This window comes from Erpetoichthys calabaricus, chromosome 1 (genome assembly GCF_900747795.2).
Source record: "Erpetoichthys calabaricus chromosome 1, fErpCal1.3, whole genome shotgun sequence".
Lineage (NCBI taxonomy): Eukaryota > Metazoa > Chordata > Cladistia > Polypteriformes > Polypteridae > Erpetoichthys > Erpetoichthys calabaricus.
In genome coordinates, this window is record NC_041394.2 from 202,026,195 (window position 1) to 202,045,928 (window position 19,734).

Sequence of the window (19,734 nt, forward strand, 5' to 3'; positions counted from 1 at the left end):
CTGCAAGGTGGAGTGGACTAAAATTTACTCACAATAATATTAAAGCATAATATTGAATTATGAGGTGTGGCTATTGACAATTGAATATAGAATGGTTGTGTAGTGTTATCCGTTCTAAAAAGTGCTACTGAAATGTTGAAGCTGTTGAAAGAGATGTATGGTGAGGGAGGAGGAGGAGGAGGTTAGGAGCAGGCACTGATATAGCACGTTGCTGCATCCACCACATGACGAACCAACATGGGACCTGAGTGCAGCCATGAAACGGGTGACACCTCAGAACCACACAAGTCAGATGAAATGGAACCAGTGTGAGGTTTTTTTATGGTGGCTGGAGTACCAATTCTACCACCAACCCCCAGGTTTTTCCCTGCAGGTTGGAGGGCCTACATGCAGAGCTGGATGCAGATTAATGACATGCTCCATCCTGGGTATGGTGAGGATGCAATAAAAAACTCTATTGTCTTTAATTGACATACAAGATTCAGGTAGGGCTGGGAAGATGTGAACAATAATGCCAGAAGTGGATCATCCATCATGACAATGCCCCAAACCATGATGCATCCAGTGTTCGTGTCTTACTGGCCAAGAAATCAATTACCAAATTAGATCATCCACCTTATTGACCTCACTTTACCCCTTGTGATTTCTCTTTCCAAAAATTAAAACTGCCATGAAAGATTTTCAGATGTTTCTGATCTCCATAACTTGACAAAGGAATCTTTAATGGTATTCCAGAAACAGAGCTCCAGTTATGTTTTCCAGCAATGTCAGTGTCGTCTAACTAAACACATAACTGCAGAAGAAGATTACTTCAAAGGTGGTGGCAGCTTCTAGTGCACAGATATACACACATTTTCTAGAGATTCAATCTGAGAATTAATTGATCATGCATATGAAGCATTTTTTGTCTCCAAAGATACTGGAGAATCTAATTGGACCGATTTAATAAGTGAATCGAGTGTGTATGATTGCCTATCTAGGAGTGGCTCCCACCTTTTAAAACAGGTCGTTGTTGATGGTCTTAATAGTAATTTTTTAAACTACTTGGTTGGTCCTTCTGTACTTCTCATCTCTACTTAAGCTTTTTCAATATAGGTTGTCAAAAGTTTTATCAGATCTTGGGTATAATACGATAATTAGCCATAGTTTATTTTTCGATCTTTAAATGGGTGAGGCGCTGGACCGCTGTGCTTATTTCGCTTGAATTATGTGTTAAAGGCCTTCCAGACATACTTGTTTGAAGTAGAGACTGACGCTTAAAGTGTTTTCTATATTTTTATACCTAGCTTGTTTTTGTCTTATTCTGTCAGGTGTGTGAATTTGTCAGTGTCTTTCTGGAATCCCTATTGGAGACTGCCCTCTGGTGTTTGTGGATTGAACTGCTTTTGGGAATCTGCTTTTAGGTAGGACTGGCATAATAACAGAGAGGCATTTATGCATGGCTCTTCTGACAGAAGACCCTTATAAACTTAATTTATATTGCATGATTTTAAATTGGGGAGACTGATTTAATTTTTTTAAAGAAAGTAAATCATTAATTTTTAAAGTAGCAAATAATTAAGTCTACCTTTCCCATCTGCATGTACAATTATATACTGACTTATGGGTTCAGGGCAAAAGATGATTTAAAAAAAATGGATATTATAAAGATGATGTTTAAATGTGTGCAGTATTTTCAGATTAGGTGTATTATAACAAATGATTACGGCAGTGAATCATATACTTTCTGAGTTTATTGTCCATGTCAACTTTACAGGAACAATTCGAGTACTGTGTTCAGTTTGTAGAATTGTTAATTATGTCCTGTTTTACTCAATAATCTAAATGTTTGGATTATTGTTATGAAATTAATTTTTAATAACAATAATTATTAGTTTATGATTACTTTTCTATACCACTCTTCCCAGAGGCTGCATTTATAATGTTCAGTTGAAACTGAGAACATACTGAGAGAACTTACACATTTTTACAACTTTATTCTGATAAGAAAAAATTAAGTCGTTCGATTAGGGCTGTCAAATTATACCAAAATTAGGGTTCTGGTACTAATATTAAAAGTAAGTAATTATTCGAATATATTCAAGTATAAGTTCTAAGATCTAAGTGAATATGCATATTTTTTTTCTTGCAGTGCATTTTACTCATGTACTGATGCTCACTACACAAAAAGGGATTTTCCATGCATGGAAAGTGACATGATCAATGAGAAAAGTGTAACTGGAACATTTCACATGCATATAATGCATTTATGTAATCCATACAAAATCCCTCACGATTACTTAGGTTAATCATACTTGTTAATTTAGTCCTTCTCCTGTCCTCCTCTCCACTGTGTGTCTTTCTGCTCGTGCAAAAGATGTGAAACCAATGCTTAACCTTATTTTATACATGTCATGGCACAGTGAGTCTATTTACGGTTCACCAAAGGAGATACTGTAAGTACAACATGTTGCACTGTAAAGATCTTTAAGTAGTCCCACCTCATTATATTTTTTGTTTGGCATACAGTAGAGTTTCATTAAGAAAGAGGCAGTTACAGGCGCTGGTCATAAAATTAGAATATCATGACAAACTTGATTTATCTCAGTAATTCCATTCAAAAAGTGAAACTTGTATATTAGATTCATTCATTACACACAGACTGATGTATTTCAAATGTTTATTTCTTTTAATTTTGATGATTATAACTGACAACTAATGAAAGTCCCAAATTCAGTATCTCAGAAAATTAGAATATTGTGAAAAGGTTCAATATTGAAGACACCTGGTGCCACACTCTAATCAGCTAATTAACTCAAAACACCTGCAAAAGCCTTTAAATGGTCTCTCAGTCTAGTTCTGTGGGCTACACAATCATGGGGAAGACTGCTGACTTGACAGTTGTCCAAAAGACGACCATTGATACCTTGCACAAGGAGGGCAAGACACAAAAGGTCATTGCTAAAGAGGCTGGCTGTTCACAGAGCTCTGTGTCCAAGCACATTAATAGAGAGGCGAAGGGAAGGACAAGATGTGGTAGAAACAAGTGTACAAGCAATAGGGATAACGGCACCCTGGAGAGGATTGTGAAACAAAACCCATTCAAAAATGTGGGGGAGATTCACAAAGAGTGGACTGCAGCTGGAGTCAGTGCTTCAAGAACTACCACGCACAGACGTATGCAAGACATGGGGTTCAGCTGTCGCATTCCTTGTGTCAAGCCACTCTTGAACAAGAGACAGCGTCAGAAGCGTCTCGCCTGGGCTAAAGACAAAAAGGACTGGACTGCTGCTGAGTGGTCCAAAGTTATGTTCTCTGATGAAAGTAAATTTTGCATTTCCTTTGGAAATCAAGGTCCCAGAGTCTGGAGGAAGAGAGGAGAGGCATAGAATCCACGCTGCGTGAGGTCCAGTGTAAAGTTTCCACAGTCAGTGATGGTTTGGGGTGCCATGTCATCTGCTGGTGTTGGTCCATTGTGTTTTCTGAGGTCCAAGGTCAATGCAGCCATCTACCAGGAAGTTTTAGAGCACTTCATGCTTCCTGCTGCTGACGAACTTTATGGAAATGCAGATTTCATTTCCAACAGGACCTGGCACCTACACACAGTGCCAAAGCTACCAGTACCTGGTTTAAGGACCATGGTATCCCTGTTCTTAATTGGCCAGCAAACTCGCCTGACGTTAACCCCATAGAAAATCTATGGGGTATTGTGAAGAGGAAGATGCAATACGCCAGACCCAACAATTCAGAAGAGCTGAAGGCCACTATCAGAGCAACATGGGCTCTCATAACACCTGAGCAGTGCTACAGACTGATCGACTCCATGCCACGGCACATTGCTGCAGTAATCCAGGCCAAAGGAGCCCCAACTAAATATTGAGTGCTGTGCATGCTCATACTTTTCATGTTCATACCTTTCAGTTGGCCAACATTTCTAAAAATCCTTTTTTTTGCATTGGTCTTAATATTGTAATTTTCTGAGATACTGAATTTGGGACTTTCATTAGTTGTCAGTTATAATCATCAACATTAAAAGAAATAAACATTTGAAATACATCTGTCTGTGTGTAATGAATGAATCTAATATACAAGTTTCACTTTTTGAATGGAATTACTGAAATAAATCAACTTTGTCATGATATTCTAATTTTATGACCAGCACCTGTATTTCCCATTTTGTTTAATGAGAAAGGAAACTAGCTTTTGTTTTTTGCACTGAATACTTCACGGTTTTACGAGAGCAAATTAGAGATCTTAGGTTTGAGAGCAAGATGGAACAGATCAGGAGCAAAACAATACTTTAAGGACACTTTTAGAAGGCTTTTTTTAAGAGTGTTGTTAGTATAAATGTTAAACAAAAAGCAGAGCCATGCGGTAGAAAAATCTGTCCAAACTAACAATTAAAAATTGTAAAAATGCTGATCATGGAAGTGATGTGCAAAACACATGCAGAATTCAAAAGTATTGCAGCGTAGCGTGTCTGATGTAACACCAAATCGAAATTAGTGCATAGTTTAAAAAAAAAAAAAAAGGCTTTTTTCACACTCAAATGTCGGCCATTGTCTTTGAATAAGATTTTTTTTATATAGATTCAAATTAAATATGAAAGGGCAGCACTGCTGCCTCACAGTTAGGAGACCCGGGTTCACTTTCCGGGTCCTCCCTGCGTGGAGTTTGCATGTTCTCCCCATGTCTGCGTAGGTTTCCTCCGGGTGCTCCACTTTCCTCCCAGTCCAAAGACATGCAGGTTAGGTGCATTGGCGATCCTGAATTGACCCTAGTGTGTGCGCGCGCGCGACCTGCCCTGGGTTTGTTTCCTGCCTTGCTTCCTGTGTTGGCTGGGATTGGGTCCAGCAGACCCCCGTGACCCTGTAGTTAGGTTATAGTGGGTTGGATGATGGATGGATAGTTATGTTCGTTCTGACAGCCCTTCTTTCAATATTAGACAAGAAAACAAAGTCTGTGGCTTACATAAAAAGTCATGAAAACTCAAAATCACGTGAAGAAGTGAGATGTGACAGTGGAGGAAACAAGAACAAAAATCCATTTTACAGTATTCTTGAAAAAAAATCAAACACTTGGTTGTCCAGGTATCTGGTCGTCCTGCTCTCCAGTACCTTTAATAATTTCATAAACACACACTAAAGTGTACAACTATATTATGTGAAGTAAAATAAGATCTGATTTTTGTTTTGGTATCCATTGACTCCTAAAATTCCCAGGTAGTGTAATGTTTCATTCCATGTACAGGAAAGTGGCTTTGAAAGTCAGCAGTGGTACCCGGTGACATTTCATTATCAAGAAGAAAATTAAAAAAAAAAAAAAAGGTAATTATCAGAATATGATTTTCAAGCTTTTATTTTTGAGCAAATAAATAATGCACCTTGTTCCATATGAACCACCTGATTGCAAGCTTTAATCAGGTAATAATACATCACTAACATCTTAAACCTGGAGTCCAAAGGGTCATCTCTTATTTTAGCGTGTAGATCTATAGTCTGTGGGTCCTGCTGATAAAAGGTGATAGCCCTCAGTAATTTTATCTTATTCTTTTTTTTTTTTTTTTTATTAAAACTAAATAAACACTTCTACATAAAACTAAGCTCAGGGAATGGTTTAGAGGTGGCATGAAACTTTAGTGCCTTCCATAATGATTTGATCAATGACACATCTTTGCTTGATTTTCTCCTCTGCTCCACAGTTTAAAATTACAAATCAAACTTTTCAGACGTGATTTAAAGTGCCCAATTCAGACTATAATTTAAGGATATTTGCATGCATTTCAGTCACACTATGTAGAAATAACAACACTTTTTCTACATGGTTCCCCCATTTTAGAGCACAGTAATGTTTGGGAATAAATAATTCTTGGGATAAGCAGTAGACATTTAGCAAGAGGTCATTTGGTAGAGTTAAACATGTCAAACTGTTCTCAGAAAATCTTAAGCAATATTTATTCCATCACCTGTATAAAATACAATGGTGCTTACATATTTTAGGAATTATTTAGCTTTTTGTTTACTTGATTAATGAATAGTTAAATTGAATCCAGGGTATATTAACTATTTGTGAACTTGTTTTGAAAAGTGTATTGTTAAAATATTTTTATTATTAACAACAACAACATTTATTTATATAGCACATTTTCATACAAAAAGTAGCTCAAAGTGCTTTACATAATGAAGAAAAGAAAAATAAAAGACAAAATAACCAATTAAAATAAGACAACATTAGTTAACATAGAAAAGGAGTAAGGTCCGATGGCCAGGGTGGACAGAAAAAACACAAAAAAAACTCCAGAAAGCTGGAGAAAAAATATAATCTGTAGGGGTTTCAGGCCACGAGACTGCCCAGTCCCCTCTGGGCATTCTACCTAACATAAATGAAATAGTCCTCTTTGTAGTTGGGGTTCTCACGGAGTTGCTTGATGCTGATGGTCATACAGACTTCTGGCTTTTAATCCATCCATCATTGTTGGAACATCATGGTGCTTTGAGTAGATGGTGGTGGCTTGTCAACCACCAAAAGGACACCGGAAAAGGAAACAGAAGAGAGAGTAGGGGTTAGTACAGATTTTAGAGCCACCATGAATAGTTATTATAATGAATTGGATATACAGAGAATCAGGATTTAAATTACAGTGAAGTTATGAGAAGGCCATGTTAAAGTAATGTTTTTAAGCAGTTTTTTAAAGTGCTCCACTGTATTAGCCTGGCGAATTTCTACTGGCAGGCTATTCCAGATTTTAGGTGCATAACAGCAGAAGGCCGCCTCACCACTTCTTTTAAGTTTTGCTCTTGGAATTCTAAGGAGACACTCAGTTGAGGATCTGAGGTTATGATTTGGAATATAAGACATCAGACATTCCGATATATAAGATGGGGTGAGATTATTTAAGGCTTTATAAACCATGAGCAGAATTTTAAAGTCAATCCTGAATGACACAGGTAATCAAAACTGGAGAGATGTGTTCGGATTTTCTTTTCCTGGTTAGGATTCTAGCAGCTGCATTCTGTACTAGTTGCAAATGATGTATGTCTTTTTTGGGTAGTCCTGAGAGGAGTGCGTTACAGTAATCTAGTCGACTGAAAACAAATGCGTGAACTAATTTCTCTTAGACCTTCTCTAAGACAAGGTTAATAAGCTGCAGCAATTATTTAATTTTTGGACTACTTCATTCCATATCCAGCATGTGTCAAATGATTAATTTAAATAACCTTTCATACTATACTTTCAAAAATCCTCATATCCTCATGCTGTACCCCAAGACTTTTTTTATTTTTTTATTATAAAGCTTTTCTCACTCTTACACTAAGTATTTCAACTAGCAGTGATACACCTCAGAAACCTACACTCTGTTTTGAATGTAATTGTTTTAGGTTCATGTTCTGTATGTGTTTACTTGTGTTTCCTCCAGGTGCTCTGGTGTCCTCCTACAGTTCAATGAATTGATAGTTGGATTGGCAAAGCTAAACTTGTCGTAGTGTTTTTTGTATATGTCTGTGTGGTTTACCCAGCAAATGCATTGGCACCCTTTTCGGGGGTTCCTGCCTTGTACCCTATCCTTGATGGGGCAGGCCCTGCTCGGTAAAAGCATCTTTGGGCGGAGGGAGTATGGTTTTAGCTATACATTTGTTTCCCAGTTTTCTCTCTATATATTTTTGTGTGAGCAATAAGCTTAAAAGGAACCAAAAAAATTTTAATAATGTGGCCATTGTTATTTGTCTCGTTATAACTCATTATTAAGTTATTACGATAATAATTATCTTCTTGTGTCCCAGTACTTTACTGATTTTCTTATTTGGGTTCTCAGATTAAAAAGTTTAAGAACCTTTGCACTAGAGAATTCAGAGAGGGGCCACTGCTTGCAGCAAGACAGTGAGTCACGCTGTGGACTCAGTATGGGACAGTCACCCTTACCATCCCTCCCATTTGATGCACTTTAGATTCTGCCATAAACAAACCATCTTCTCTTCAACATGCTGCAGATTCTGTGGGGCACAGCAAATTTTGGCACACTGTAGAATTTAAAGGGAAACAGTTGCTTGTTATAAAATGGAGCAAGCAATACAACATGCGCAACACACTTTTGTGCAGCACACAGGGTAGGCTTGTGATGGTTTTATTGGTGATGGTGGCTTGTTGGAGTTATCCATTATTTGCTTCAGAAAGCTGGTGTTGATACCGAAGTGAAAATTTTAGCACTGATCCACAGTATATAATATATATATATATATATATATATATATATATATATATATATATATATATATATATATAATATACTGCTTGCCTTGGCATATACATGTGCATCTTTTACTAATGAAAGAGATCAGATAACATGGAAACATATGATTTACTTGAAAGAAGACACCTTTGGGTACATAAAACTACAGTCATTGCTTTTGATTGACTTGTGCATTTATTGCAATGTACATATTTAAAATATTGCAGAGTCCCACAGATCAGACACCTCATGCATAAGTGGTTACATAAATAGAACATGAGTGTGTTTCTAATCTTGTATTTGTTTGGCCAGATAGAGCAGCTTTGTCCTTATGCTTGAGAAGATTTTATTAATTAAGGTTGGGAGCATGCACTAAAGATGGAATGTATTGTTTTGATATGATTTATATTGTGTTTTTATGGTTTTCTCAATATCTCTGTCTCTCTTGTGGCATACATCTTTCTTAGTTGTCTTTTAGTTCTCTTGCATTAATTATTGGTGCTATTTTTTGTGATAAATAGAATATGTATACAGGCTTTTGAATTAATTTTTTTAGATGGTATTTTTTATTTTGTCATACAAGAAGAATCATGATTAGTTTGAAAATCTACTTAGTACTGTCCCAAAAGAAAGTTATTTCCCAGCTGAAAAACCTAAAGAAGTTACAAACAAAATTTTGGCTATATATCTCCCTACCCAGCTTCTAGAAGATGATGTTAGTAAGTCTGTGAACATTTCGATGTGTTGGTTAATTGTTCTATTTGGTCTAGATATTTTTACTTAAGAATTTTAAAAGGGCATTTATAAAAGCCAACTTAGTTTACCAAGCAGAAAAATATTTTTTTTATCTTATTTCTTCAATTACTTCCCTCTTTGAATTATTTGTCCACTAGGTGTCACACTTAGCCTTTGACAGAATGGTCTGGAAATATCATTGCATTGTTTCAGGATTAGGGCACCCTTCTTTCAGAACAGATTTATTTAAATTAATTTTTCAGCACTTACATTGGTGCTACTTTAATTCTGGTATCTTTTTCATGTATATGTACACAGCTGAATGACATTCATCCTAACGCTTAAGAAGGCACCTAGGAAATGTTGAAGCTTTTTGCCCATATGTTCCCCATTTGATATCTAGAACTCTTCCTGACTCTGTGAACCCTCTGCTAAGCTTCTTATGGTTCTGTTGCCTGTTAATTTTAAACTTTCTTGCCAACCACTGCAGTAAATTGTTTGTCTGCTTGTGTATACAGTGCATCCGGAAAATATTCACAGCGCATTACTTTTTCCACATTTTGTTATGTTACAGGCTTATTCCAAAATGGATTCAATTCATTTTTTCCCTCAGAATTCTACACACAACACCCCATAATGACAACGTGAAAAAAGTTTACTTGAAATTTTTGCAAATTTATTAAAAATAAAAAAATTGAGAAAGCACATGTACATAAGCATTCACAGCCTTTGCCATGAAGCTTGAAATTGAGCTCAGGTGCGTCCTGTTTCCCCTGATCATCCTTGAGATGTTTCTGCAGCTTAATTGGAGCCCACATGTGGTAAATTCAGTTGGTTGGACATGATTTGGAAAGGCACACACCTGTCTATATAAGGTCCCACAATTGACAGTTCATGTCAGAGCACAAACCAAGCATGAAGTCAAAGGAATTGTCTGTAGACCTCCGAGACAGGATTGTCTCGAGGCACAAATCTGGGGAAAGTTACAGAAAAATTTCTGCTGCTTTGAAGGTCCCAATGAGCACAGTGGCCTCCGTCATCCGTAAGTGGAAGAAGTTCGAAACCACCAGGACTCTTCCTAGAGCTGGCTGGCCATCTAAACTGAGCGGTCGGGGGAGAAGGGCCTTAGTCAGGTAGGTGACCAGGAACCCGATGGTCACTCTGTCAGAGCTCCAGAGGTCCTCTGTGGAGAGAGGAGAACCTTCTAGAAGGACAACCATCTCTGCAGCAATCCACCAATCAGGCCTGTATGGTAGAGTGGCCAGACAGAAGCCACTCCTTAGTAAAAGGCACATGGCAGCCCGCCTGGAGTTTGCCAAAAGGCACCTGAAGGACTCTCAGATCATGAGAGAGAAAATTCTCTGGTCTGATGAGACAAAGATTGAACTCTTTGGTGTGAATGCCAGGCGTCACATTTGGGGGAAACCTGACACCATCCCTACAGTGAAGCATGGTGGTAGTAGCATCATGCTGTGGGGATGTTTTTCAGCATCAGGAACTGGGAGACTAGTCAGGATAAAGGGAAAGATGACTGCAACAATGTACAGAGACGATGAAAACCTGCTCCAGAGCGCTCTTGACCTCAGACTGGGGCGACAGTTCATCTTTCAGCAGGACAATGACCCTAAGCACACAGCCAAGATATCAAAGGAGTGGCTTCAGGACAACTCTGTGAATGTCCTTGAGTGGCCCAGCCAAGCCCAGACTTGAATCCGATTGAACATCTCTGGAGAGATCTTAAAATGGCTGTGCACCGATGCTTCCCATCCAACCTGATGGAGCTTGAGAGGTGCTGCAAAGAGGAACTGGAAAAACTGGCCAAGGATAGGTGTGCCAAGCTTGTGGCATAATATTCAAAAAGACTTGAGGCTGTAATTGCTGCCAAAGGTGCATCGACAAAGTATTGAACAAAGGCTGTGAATACTTATGTACATGTGATTTCTCAGTTTTTTATTTTTAATAAATTTGCAAAAACCTCAAGTAAACGTTTTTTATGTTGTCATTATGGGGTGTTGTGAGTAGAATTCTGAGGAAAAAAATGAATTTAATCCATTTTGTAATAAGGCTGTAACATAACAAAATGTGGAAAAAGTGATGCGCTGTGAATACTTTCTGGGTGCACTGTACATACATTGATCTTTGTTTGTGAGGCACCTTTGATAAAGGCTTTTGTTTAATAATAAAAAAAAATGACAAAAAATGTTTATTACCATAAAAGCAAACAGTAGGTCACAGACATTTAACATCATTTTTCTTTGCTGCAGATTCATCATAAGACGTCCTAATTCATCAGATTCTGTGAAAGAGCTAGCTGAAACAATGCACCTAGCCGTTGTTGCATGTGGAGACAGGCTAGAGGAAACAATGACAATGATCAAGTCTGCCGTGATATTTAGCATAAAGTTTCTTGAATTTCACATATTTGCTGAACATGAACTTCACCTTACATTTCAAAAAACAGTAAGTCAGAGTTCTTTGTTGTTTAAATGTATTTTATGTTTTATTATTGCTTAGTAAATGTTCAGTTCATTACTGTCACTTGTGCAGTATAATTACATTGGATCACTGACCAGTTTTATATTGTAATACATCTTTCATTTTTTAATACATTGCATATTTTTAATTGTTGTCCAAGAATATGCTTGCTAACTAATGCAATTTGTGAATCTCACATTGTGACTGAGCAAACATGTTCTAAATATCATAAATGCATAATGGGTAATAAAATGTTAATTTGTTAAGTTCTGATGAACCAGTTTATATGGAAAGCATATTTAGGATCTATGATGTGAACATACAAAACATTTTATAATTTGACTTTGAAATGCTGAATCATAATTTAGGTTTTGTTTTTTCTTTACAGCTTAATACTTGGCCCTTGCAATATCGTTCAAAATTTAATTACAAATTATATAATATAACATTTCCTAGTGAGAATGCTGCTGAATGGAAGAAGCTGTTTAAACCATGTGCATCTCAGAGACTTTTTCTACCCGTAAGTTTTCTATATGCCTTAGTGTTACATGTTGGATTTATTTTAGGTATTTTTTTTCTATTTACACTGCAGCTGCATTGAGCTTTATATAAATAATTATAGTTGGTAGGTACTAATAAATCATTTCACTTGTCCTTTTTGGCTGCTCAAATACAATATGATTTGTTGATTGGTTGATATTCAATCTCGAGGATTAAAGTTAAGTAATCAATTTTTCTTTATAACAGTTTTAGTTAAAAGTTTTTAGTATGCTTTTCGTCATTCTATTTGATAAGCTGTACCCCCTCAGGAAAGGTTTATCTTTAAATCCCACCAGTATTATTTGGTAGCAAGTATTTGGGAACAACTAAAGCAGCATCTGCCCAGTATGACATTTTCACAGTACTGAATTGATCACATTTCTTACATGAATGAAGAATATTTTGGCTAACACCTTGATTTTTTCTGTGGCATGTACTGTGTGCCTGCCATACCCATGCTTTGTGTAGAGGAGGTCACTGCCCTTGTGCAGTGGTAATCAACTTTTTTAGCTATTCTGCTCATTCCAAAATGAATTAAGTACTGATGAAATACCAAAAGGACTAAGATTGTTTGTAAAAATCATGATAAAATGAGTCACCACTGCAGTACCACCTTAATTAGTTATTAATCAGTGGCTGGCATCATTTAGTTAACAGGACAAAATCTTAATAGCTACCTTGATGGGGTTTTTTTTCTGCAGACTGTACCTTATATAGAAGTCTGTTTTTGGTATTAATTTGCATACCAGTTTAATTAGATGACTTTAAATTCTTGATGTTCTGTATTGGAAATTTATGGCAGTGTATTTTTTTTTCTTTAAACAAATGTATAATAGATGCAATATGTTTATTATAATATTGTACAGATACGTGAATATTAATGAATGATTGGCTCCACTGGCATCTACTTTATTTTTTTCAATTTTGTGCTCATTGATGATTAGATGCTGGTTTAGAATATAATAAAATGTGGGTTACACAGAAGAACAAAAGTGGGAAAAAATGTACAAAGTTGAGATTTTACACTGACAGCTGTGATGTGATATTTAATGCCAGTGAATGGTCTCTTAGTAACAAACTGGACATAACAAAAATCAGCAGGTACTGAGAAAAGAGTTTTAAAATGCACTGCAATTAATTCCATCCTATTTCTAAAGTGCTTATGCATTTATGCTTGCAGACTTTTTTCTTATTAATAAGCAGTATAATTGTATTGTAAAGCTTGTGAGGTTTTCTATTTGAACATCACTCTGGATTATAAAACCTGTGAGAAGAAATGTGAAGGTAGGTGAAAAAAATGCTTGAACAAACAGGTGTCATGTGTCACATTAAACAGCACTGAAAAGAACCTCTCATATGAAACATTTCAACAGGTAATAAGCAGCAACAGTAGTACTGCAATAGGTTCCTTTACACATACTGTACATCCTTTGTTTACTATTTCTACAATCAATTTTCAAGTATAATTCAAAGTGCTTTACAAATGGTAGTAACTGAGGGGAAAAAATGATCAAACTAATTATGCTAAGTGTCAGATGGTCTGTGCGTAAGGGAAAAAGAAACCCTCCAGTGAACAATAAATAAATAAACCTCTGGTTTTTTGCGACTACCAGTCTGCCAGGGACTTCTATTTCCTGTCTAAGATACAAAAAAAGAATAAAAGAGAGAGTCAATCATTGCAATCGTCACCAAGGACAAGTTCTCAGTTTTCTTCTGTCCACCAGCCTCAGGGAATTTCATCCAGAAGGTTCTGCCACCGAAAAGACAAACATTGCGATTAGTTACAAAATTATCAATATTTTTTTTAACTTATATTTCCTATTTATGCTTGATTTGTGTATTTTTAATATTTGCTGTTTGAAGTATGTCCATTTACTTTCAGGTATTCTCTTGGTATGAGTGATCTTTGTGTTTCTGTTGCACTGCTTCATTTGTGTAGCTGATACATTATTGCAATCCTGTTTGTCATGTAAACTGCCTTGTGATAGTGCGTTCATGCATTTTCATTTAAGTATTTTTGGCGAGCAGTGGTCCATGTACCCATTGTAAGTTGAAGTGATTATTACTGATTTATTTAAAATCTGTTTTTACTCTGTTAAAATGCTTTTTGTAAATTGTGATAGTTACTCGAATATCCCTATGATCTATTAAAAAGCATCGGAGGGCCACCATGCTGCATAAACATATCTGTGGTTGTGAATTTGAGTGTCAGCAAATTAGCTTGTTGGTGAAGCTTAAAATAAAGAAAAGTAAATATTTTATTAAATAATACTTTTTTGTTTTCTTGAAAATCTGCTAGTTTGACTTTTTAAAGTTTTGGTTGATGCATTGCTTTCCATATTTTTATTGGCAAACTAGTATTGGTACCTACTAGATAGAAAGAACAGATTTTATAAGGTAATGAAAACTCTTGCATTTATTATTTTTTATGATTTCCTTCCAGTACCCAAAAACAGAGGCTAGTTTAATAACAGAATAGGTTAATATAGTTATTATTATAGATTTATTTAATTGTGATTTAACTTTTTATGTGAAATTAAATGTAGAAATCAAAATAAAATAGTGGTATTTTGTGTATTTCAATTACACCTAAAAATTATATTCTTATTTACATTTTACCTCTTTTTAACCCTCTTTTCATTTGTAGATCATTCTTAAAGATGTGGATTCTTTGCTGTATGTAGACACAGATATTTTGTTCCTACAACCTGTGGATGAAATCTGGTCTTTTCTCAAGGAATTCAATTCCACCCAGATTGCTGCAATGGCACCAGAACATGAAGAACCTCGCATAGGGTGGTATAATCGTTTTGCAAGGCATCCATATTATGGTAAAACTGGAATAAACTCTGGAGTCATGTTAATGAACATGACCCGTATACGTGAAAAATATTTTAAGGTGAGTTTGAACTACAAGCAGATTTTCTTTTTTGTATATAATGGTATAATGTTTTGCAGGTTTTAATGTTTATTGCAGTGCTTTTTAGGGTGTCATGCAGCATAGTTTTTGGACCTTTTATGCATTTTTACTGTTTTAATGTTTTAGTCTTGTCTTATTCTACACCAGCTACTAAGAAGAACATTTCTTTTACTGTGTGTATTCTCCTAGAGCAGGGGTCCTCAAATTTTGGTCCTGGAAGACTGCAGGTTTTTAAATACAAGCAAAGTATTGCTTACTGAACCAATTATTACTGCAACTGCATTCTTGTACTTAACAAGAAATTGAACTAAAATTAAGATTCTCAACCTTTAATAGTTTCTTTTAGTCTTAATCAACTACATTTGCAGTTGTAAATGCTTGTTTCATTAACTATCAGCCAATTAACAGTAAGATGCAAATAAAGGAGCAAGTAGTGCACCATCTTAATTTGATAACATTTACACCAGTAGATATTCATCATGGAGGTATCTGTTTTAATAAAGTATTGGTGAAGAAATGGAAGAGAAAAAATTGAGAGGCTAATAATTGCTTTAGACCACAAATCCTCTGGCTGATATTCTTAGAACAAACAAATCTGCAATGTAAGAATGACCTGATGTTGCAGAATGAAAACACTAACAAGCCATAAAATTAAACAAGGTCTGTTATCGACAAGGATTAGTTTCTAATTAAGCAATTTGTTTTAAACAAAAAAAAAACTTCAACTGCTAGGGCCCTCCAGGAGCAAATGAAAATTCTTTTACATTTTATTGATTTTTTTTAAATCAAATAACATTCCATACAAGCAAGTCAAATTTAACAAAATTAAGTTTGAATCAAATCATCCCCTTCCTGTGAGAAAGGGAGCTAGGGCAGCACAGTAAAACTTTAATAATAGTAAAAAATATGTAAATGAGTAAAAATAAATATAATAAAAAACAGGGGAAGACAATCAGCTTCCTCAATTTAAATGTTTATTCTGAAATGTTATTTATTAGATCTGCCAAGTTTTGAAAAGGTTTTGTACCGATCCTCCAAGTAAGAATTTGATTTTTTTTCCAATTTCAAATAATATATAACATCAGTTACCCAGTGATTCTTCCAATTGAGCAAGATAAATCTACGTGCCAATAGTGAAATAAAGGCAATTACAGTTTGTTTGGCCTTCTCTACTTTAAGCCCATCTGGAAGTACACCAAACACAGCTGTTAGTGGATTAGGAGGGATTGTGACACCAAGGCTGTCTGAAAGGCATTTAACAATTTTGGTCCAAAATGATCTTAATTTGGTGCACGCCCAAAACATATGGATCAAATGAAAATTCACCTAAAATTTACGTTCAAAGGATGAATGCAGATTCACTATAGGCAATTTGCTATTTCATTGCCTAATGATTGATGTCACTGCATTAGGAGGACATTAGAAGGAAACCCCTTTTTTATTACTATGCTTTTGTCTTAGTTGACAAGAAAATGTTAATTTCTCTCTGACTCTTTAATGAGAGATGTGCGTTTAGCAACTGTGGTGGACAAATACAGTAAAACTATGCTTCTTGGCTCTGTTGGATCAGGTGTGTAATGGTCAAGTCACTATACTATCTATATTCAAACATTCAAACAGTTAATTTGTACAACTTAATCAGTATAATGCACTAGAGAAGCCTCATTTTGAGCACTCTGTGAAGTTTTAGCCCCTATTTTACAAAAAAGATATAAGGCCACTACAGAAATTACAAAGTATACCAAATTAATCTGATTCCATGACTGCAATATGTGTGATATGAGAAAAGACAGAAGGAGTCGAACCTTTTTAGCTCAGGCAAATAGAGATTAAGAGGATGACTGAAGTGTTTAAAATTATGAGCATTATTAGTACAGTGAATCCCAGTTCTCATTTTAAAACAACTTCTTCAAGAAAAACACCAGTATAAAGATAGAATCCTGTCAAGAAGACTTGGAATAAGTTACCTACTAGTTGGGTTCTTTTTTTTTTTTTTTGATAAAGTAGGTGAATAGGATTGACCAGTTTTTTGAGGCTGAATGACCTGTTTTCGTCAAAATTATTTAAATGTTCTAGTAGTCTTATAGTTTCATTATTGTTCCTTTTTGTATCCAGTTATTTTGTGTGTGTGTGTTTCCAGAGAACAAAAGATGAGGGTTGTATTTGAATCATTTTTTAAAATGCAGAACGATTAGTAGTGTAAAAACCTAGCCACTTTTCAATTTTGCTAAATATTTTGTGCAGCTCCTCTGCATGTCAAGTTGCAGTAGTTAGTCATATTTTAAAGAAATGAAAAGGTATTCTCTCTGCCATAATAAAGGCATTCTAGTTTTATAAATAATTATACACTGCCTGAGGTGTATGTAGGAAGCACTCACCTGATTTCTTTATCAATAACGTAGCAAAGGTTCTCTGCATTCATGTAAATAGATGATGTATACAAACTGTGTTGCTGAAATGTTTTAATGTTCAAATACTGTTTACATATGGCTAAATTCCAAGTTTTCCTCTGGTGTTAACTGGCTTAATTTATCCTTAAGGTTACATTATTTTTTGTGTGCAATCTAATTTTCATTTTTATTTTCCTAAACATGCTATGTAATACAATTTATATTGTACTTCCTTCATTTTCCTTATTCAGTTTTCAACAAAAATTAATCAGTATGCATCTTTCATTCTTTTGACAGTTTGACAAACGTTTGGCCAAAAAGAATTACGCTCTGAAAGAAAGTGTGCGTTTAGTAGAACGAGTGTATTTTATTTGAAGGGTAATAATCACCCTTTCATTTTTGCTTATTCCTTTGTGCTGACATACATTAGAGCTGAAAAAAAAACAGTATTGAAATTTTTCATTCCTCTTTATTGAGTGGAACTGTACATTTTATTGGTAAAAATGGTAGTGTGTACTTTTCAAGTGCATTTTACTTTTCAGTAAGTAAAAGATTTCAGTATTTTTGATAAATATTAATAAAATAATAACTTTGGTTGAGTGTTAGTGATTTAATTAATGTTAGCCAACAGAAGGTGGCACTGTTGTTCTTTAATAGTCAAGAGTCAGCTGTGTGCTTGTTTTCTGAAGTCACAAACATTTAATTGAGGTCTGATGTACTATATATTCACTTATAAATGGCAACTCAGTAAGAATAATTCTTTTTTAAAAACCTCACATTTGGAAATAAGGTTGAAAATGAGATGTAATAACACTTATTTTGTCATTTTCACAGAATGACATGACCACTGCACGACTTAAATGGGAGGAGATTCTTATGCCTTTACTTAAAAAGTATAAGCTGAATATAACTTGGGGAGATCAAGACTTGTTAAATATAATATTCCATTATAATCCTGGTAAGTATGTTTTAAAATTTAAATTGTCAGTACTCTACCAAATAATAGAAGCATTTATCTAGCCTTTGGAAATGTTATATACCAAGTTTTCTCATTTATTAAAACCGTCTCTTCACCAATTTAATGTCTACGTAGGCAATTCATTTAAAAACTAAAAAGAAAACAAAAATTGTTTGTGCTGAGTATGTTTGTTTTTAATAGAACAAGTACCCTTCAAAAACAGTTAAGAATTAAAAATATATACATTGTTTATTTTTCTGTAACCTTTGCTCTTGTTGAATTGCTTCATTAATCATTTGTTGTATGTGACTTTACTACTTGCAAAGCAAACAACATTATCATGTAATATTTTTGATTTAGTTAGAATAGTGTTTTCTGAGTGTGTAGAAAAACACGTGTTATTGCAGCTGCATGTTATACTGCCCTAGGAATGTGTTGACCAATTAAGCATATTCCATTTGCTAATAGAGCAACACATTCTGTAAACTCACATCTTTTAAATAATGCTACTTCAGCTTTTAAAATGAGAATCCCTCATTTAAACCTCATTTAAACATGTCTTTGCTGAATTTGCCTTTATTGTTTGCTGTTGCAAACAACATTGTACGTTAAGCTGTAAACAAATGTCTTCTTGTGTATGAAATTAAACATTTATGCTATGCGTATTTTGTTTGTTACTTTAACTCCACTACATGTTTCAACTTTCCTGGATCATTCCACAGCGCAATGTCTGCGTTTACACTCTTTTTTTATCCTGGTAGTTCGTTGTGTGGTGGGTGTGGCAAGTGCATGCTTCCAACCTTATTTATATTGGTGTAACAAAGAAGTTGCATTATAGCAAGCAATATCATGTCTGATGGAAATTGTTTAATGGGGTCAGTGAGTGCAATATTAAATTAATCCTGTGGAGGCTACTACTGAGGAGTTTCATTTTCAGATTTTGTCTGTCACCAGCTGCCTTTGGACAGCAGACAGAAGCACATACTGTATTTCAAGACATTTCAAATAACTCACTGAAATATTTTTGGATGTTTGTCCCTTTTAAATTTCATACTTTACGAAAGAAAACCTTCATGTCTTTTTTTTTTTTTTTTTTTAAATGTTTTTCCATACCATTCCAAAATTCCCTTCAGACAAGTGGTATAAGGCCATTCCCATTCCCACCAGTAGATTCAGGGATTGTTTCTACCCAATGGTAAGAAGGTTGCTGAAAGTCAGTCATAACATTTTATTTATATATATATATATATATATATATATATATATATATATATATATATATATATATATATATATATGTATATATATATATATATGTATATATATATATATATATATGTATATATATATATATATATATGTATATATATATATATATATATGTATATATATATATATATATATGTATATATATATATATATATATATATGTATATATATATATATTATATATATATATATATATATATATATATGTATATATATATATAATTATATATCTGTATCTATC

At 34.7% G+C, this 19,734-nt stretch overlaps 1 protein-coding gene across 2 annotated transcripts in view; it reads left to right on the forward strand.

The window, feature by feature from the left end:
* Positions 1-19,734, forward strand: part of gxylt1b (glucoside xylosyltransferase 1b) — a 120,153-nt gene that overhangs the window by 31,232 nt on the left and 69,187 nt on the right. The window contains exons 2-6 of one of the 2 annotated variants that reach the window (XM_028810899.2): positions 1,311-1,403; positions 11,206-11,401; positions 11,805-11,936; positions 14,604-14,855; positions 18,101-18,224. In XM_028810899.2, coding sequence (XP_028666732.1) covers positions 1,311-1,403; positions 11,206-11,401; positions 11,805-11,936; positions 14,604-14,855; positions 18,101-18,224 — 797 coding nt within the window. The remainder of the gene's footprint in view (positions 1-1,310; positions 1,404-11,205; positions 11,402-11,804; positions 11,937-14,603; positions 14,856-18,100; positions 18,225-19,734) is intronic. The other variant, XM_028810906.2, reaches the window with a different exon arrangement.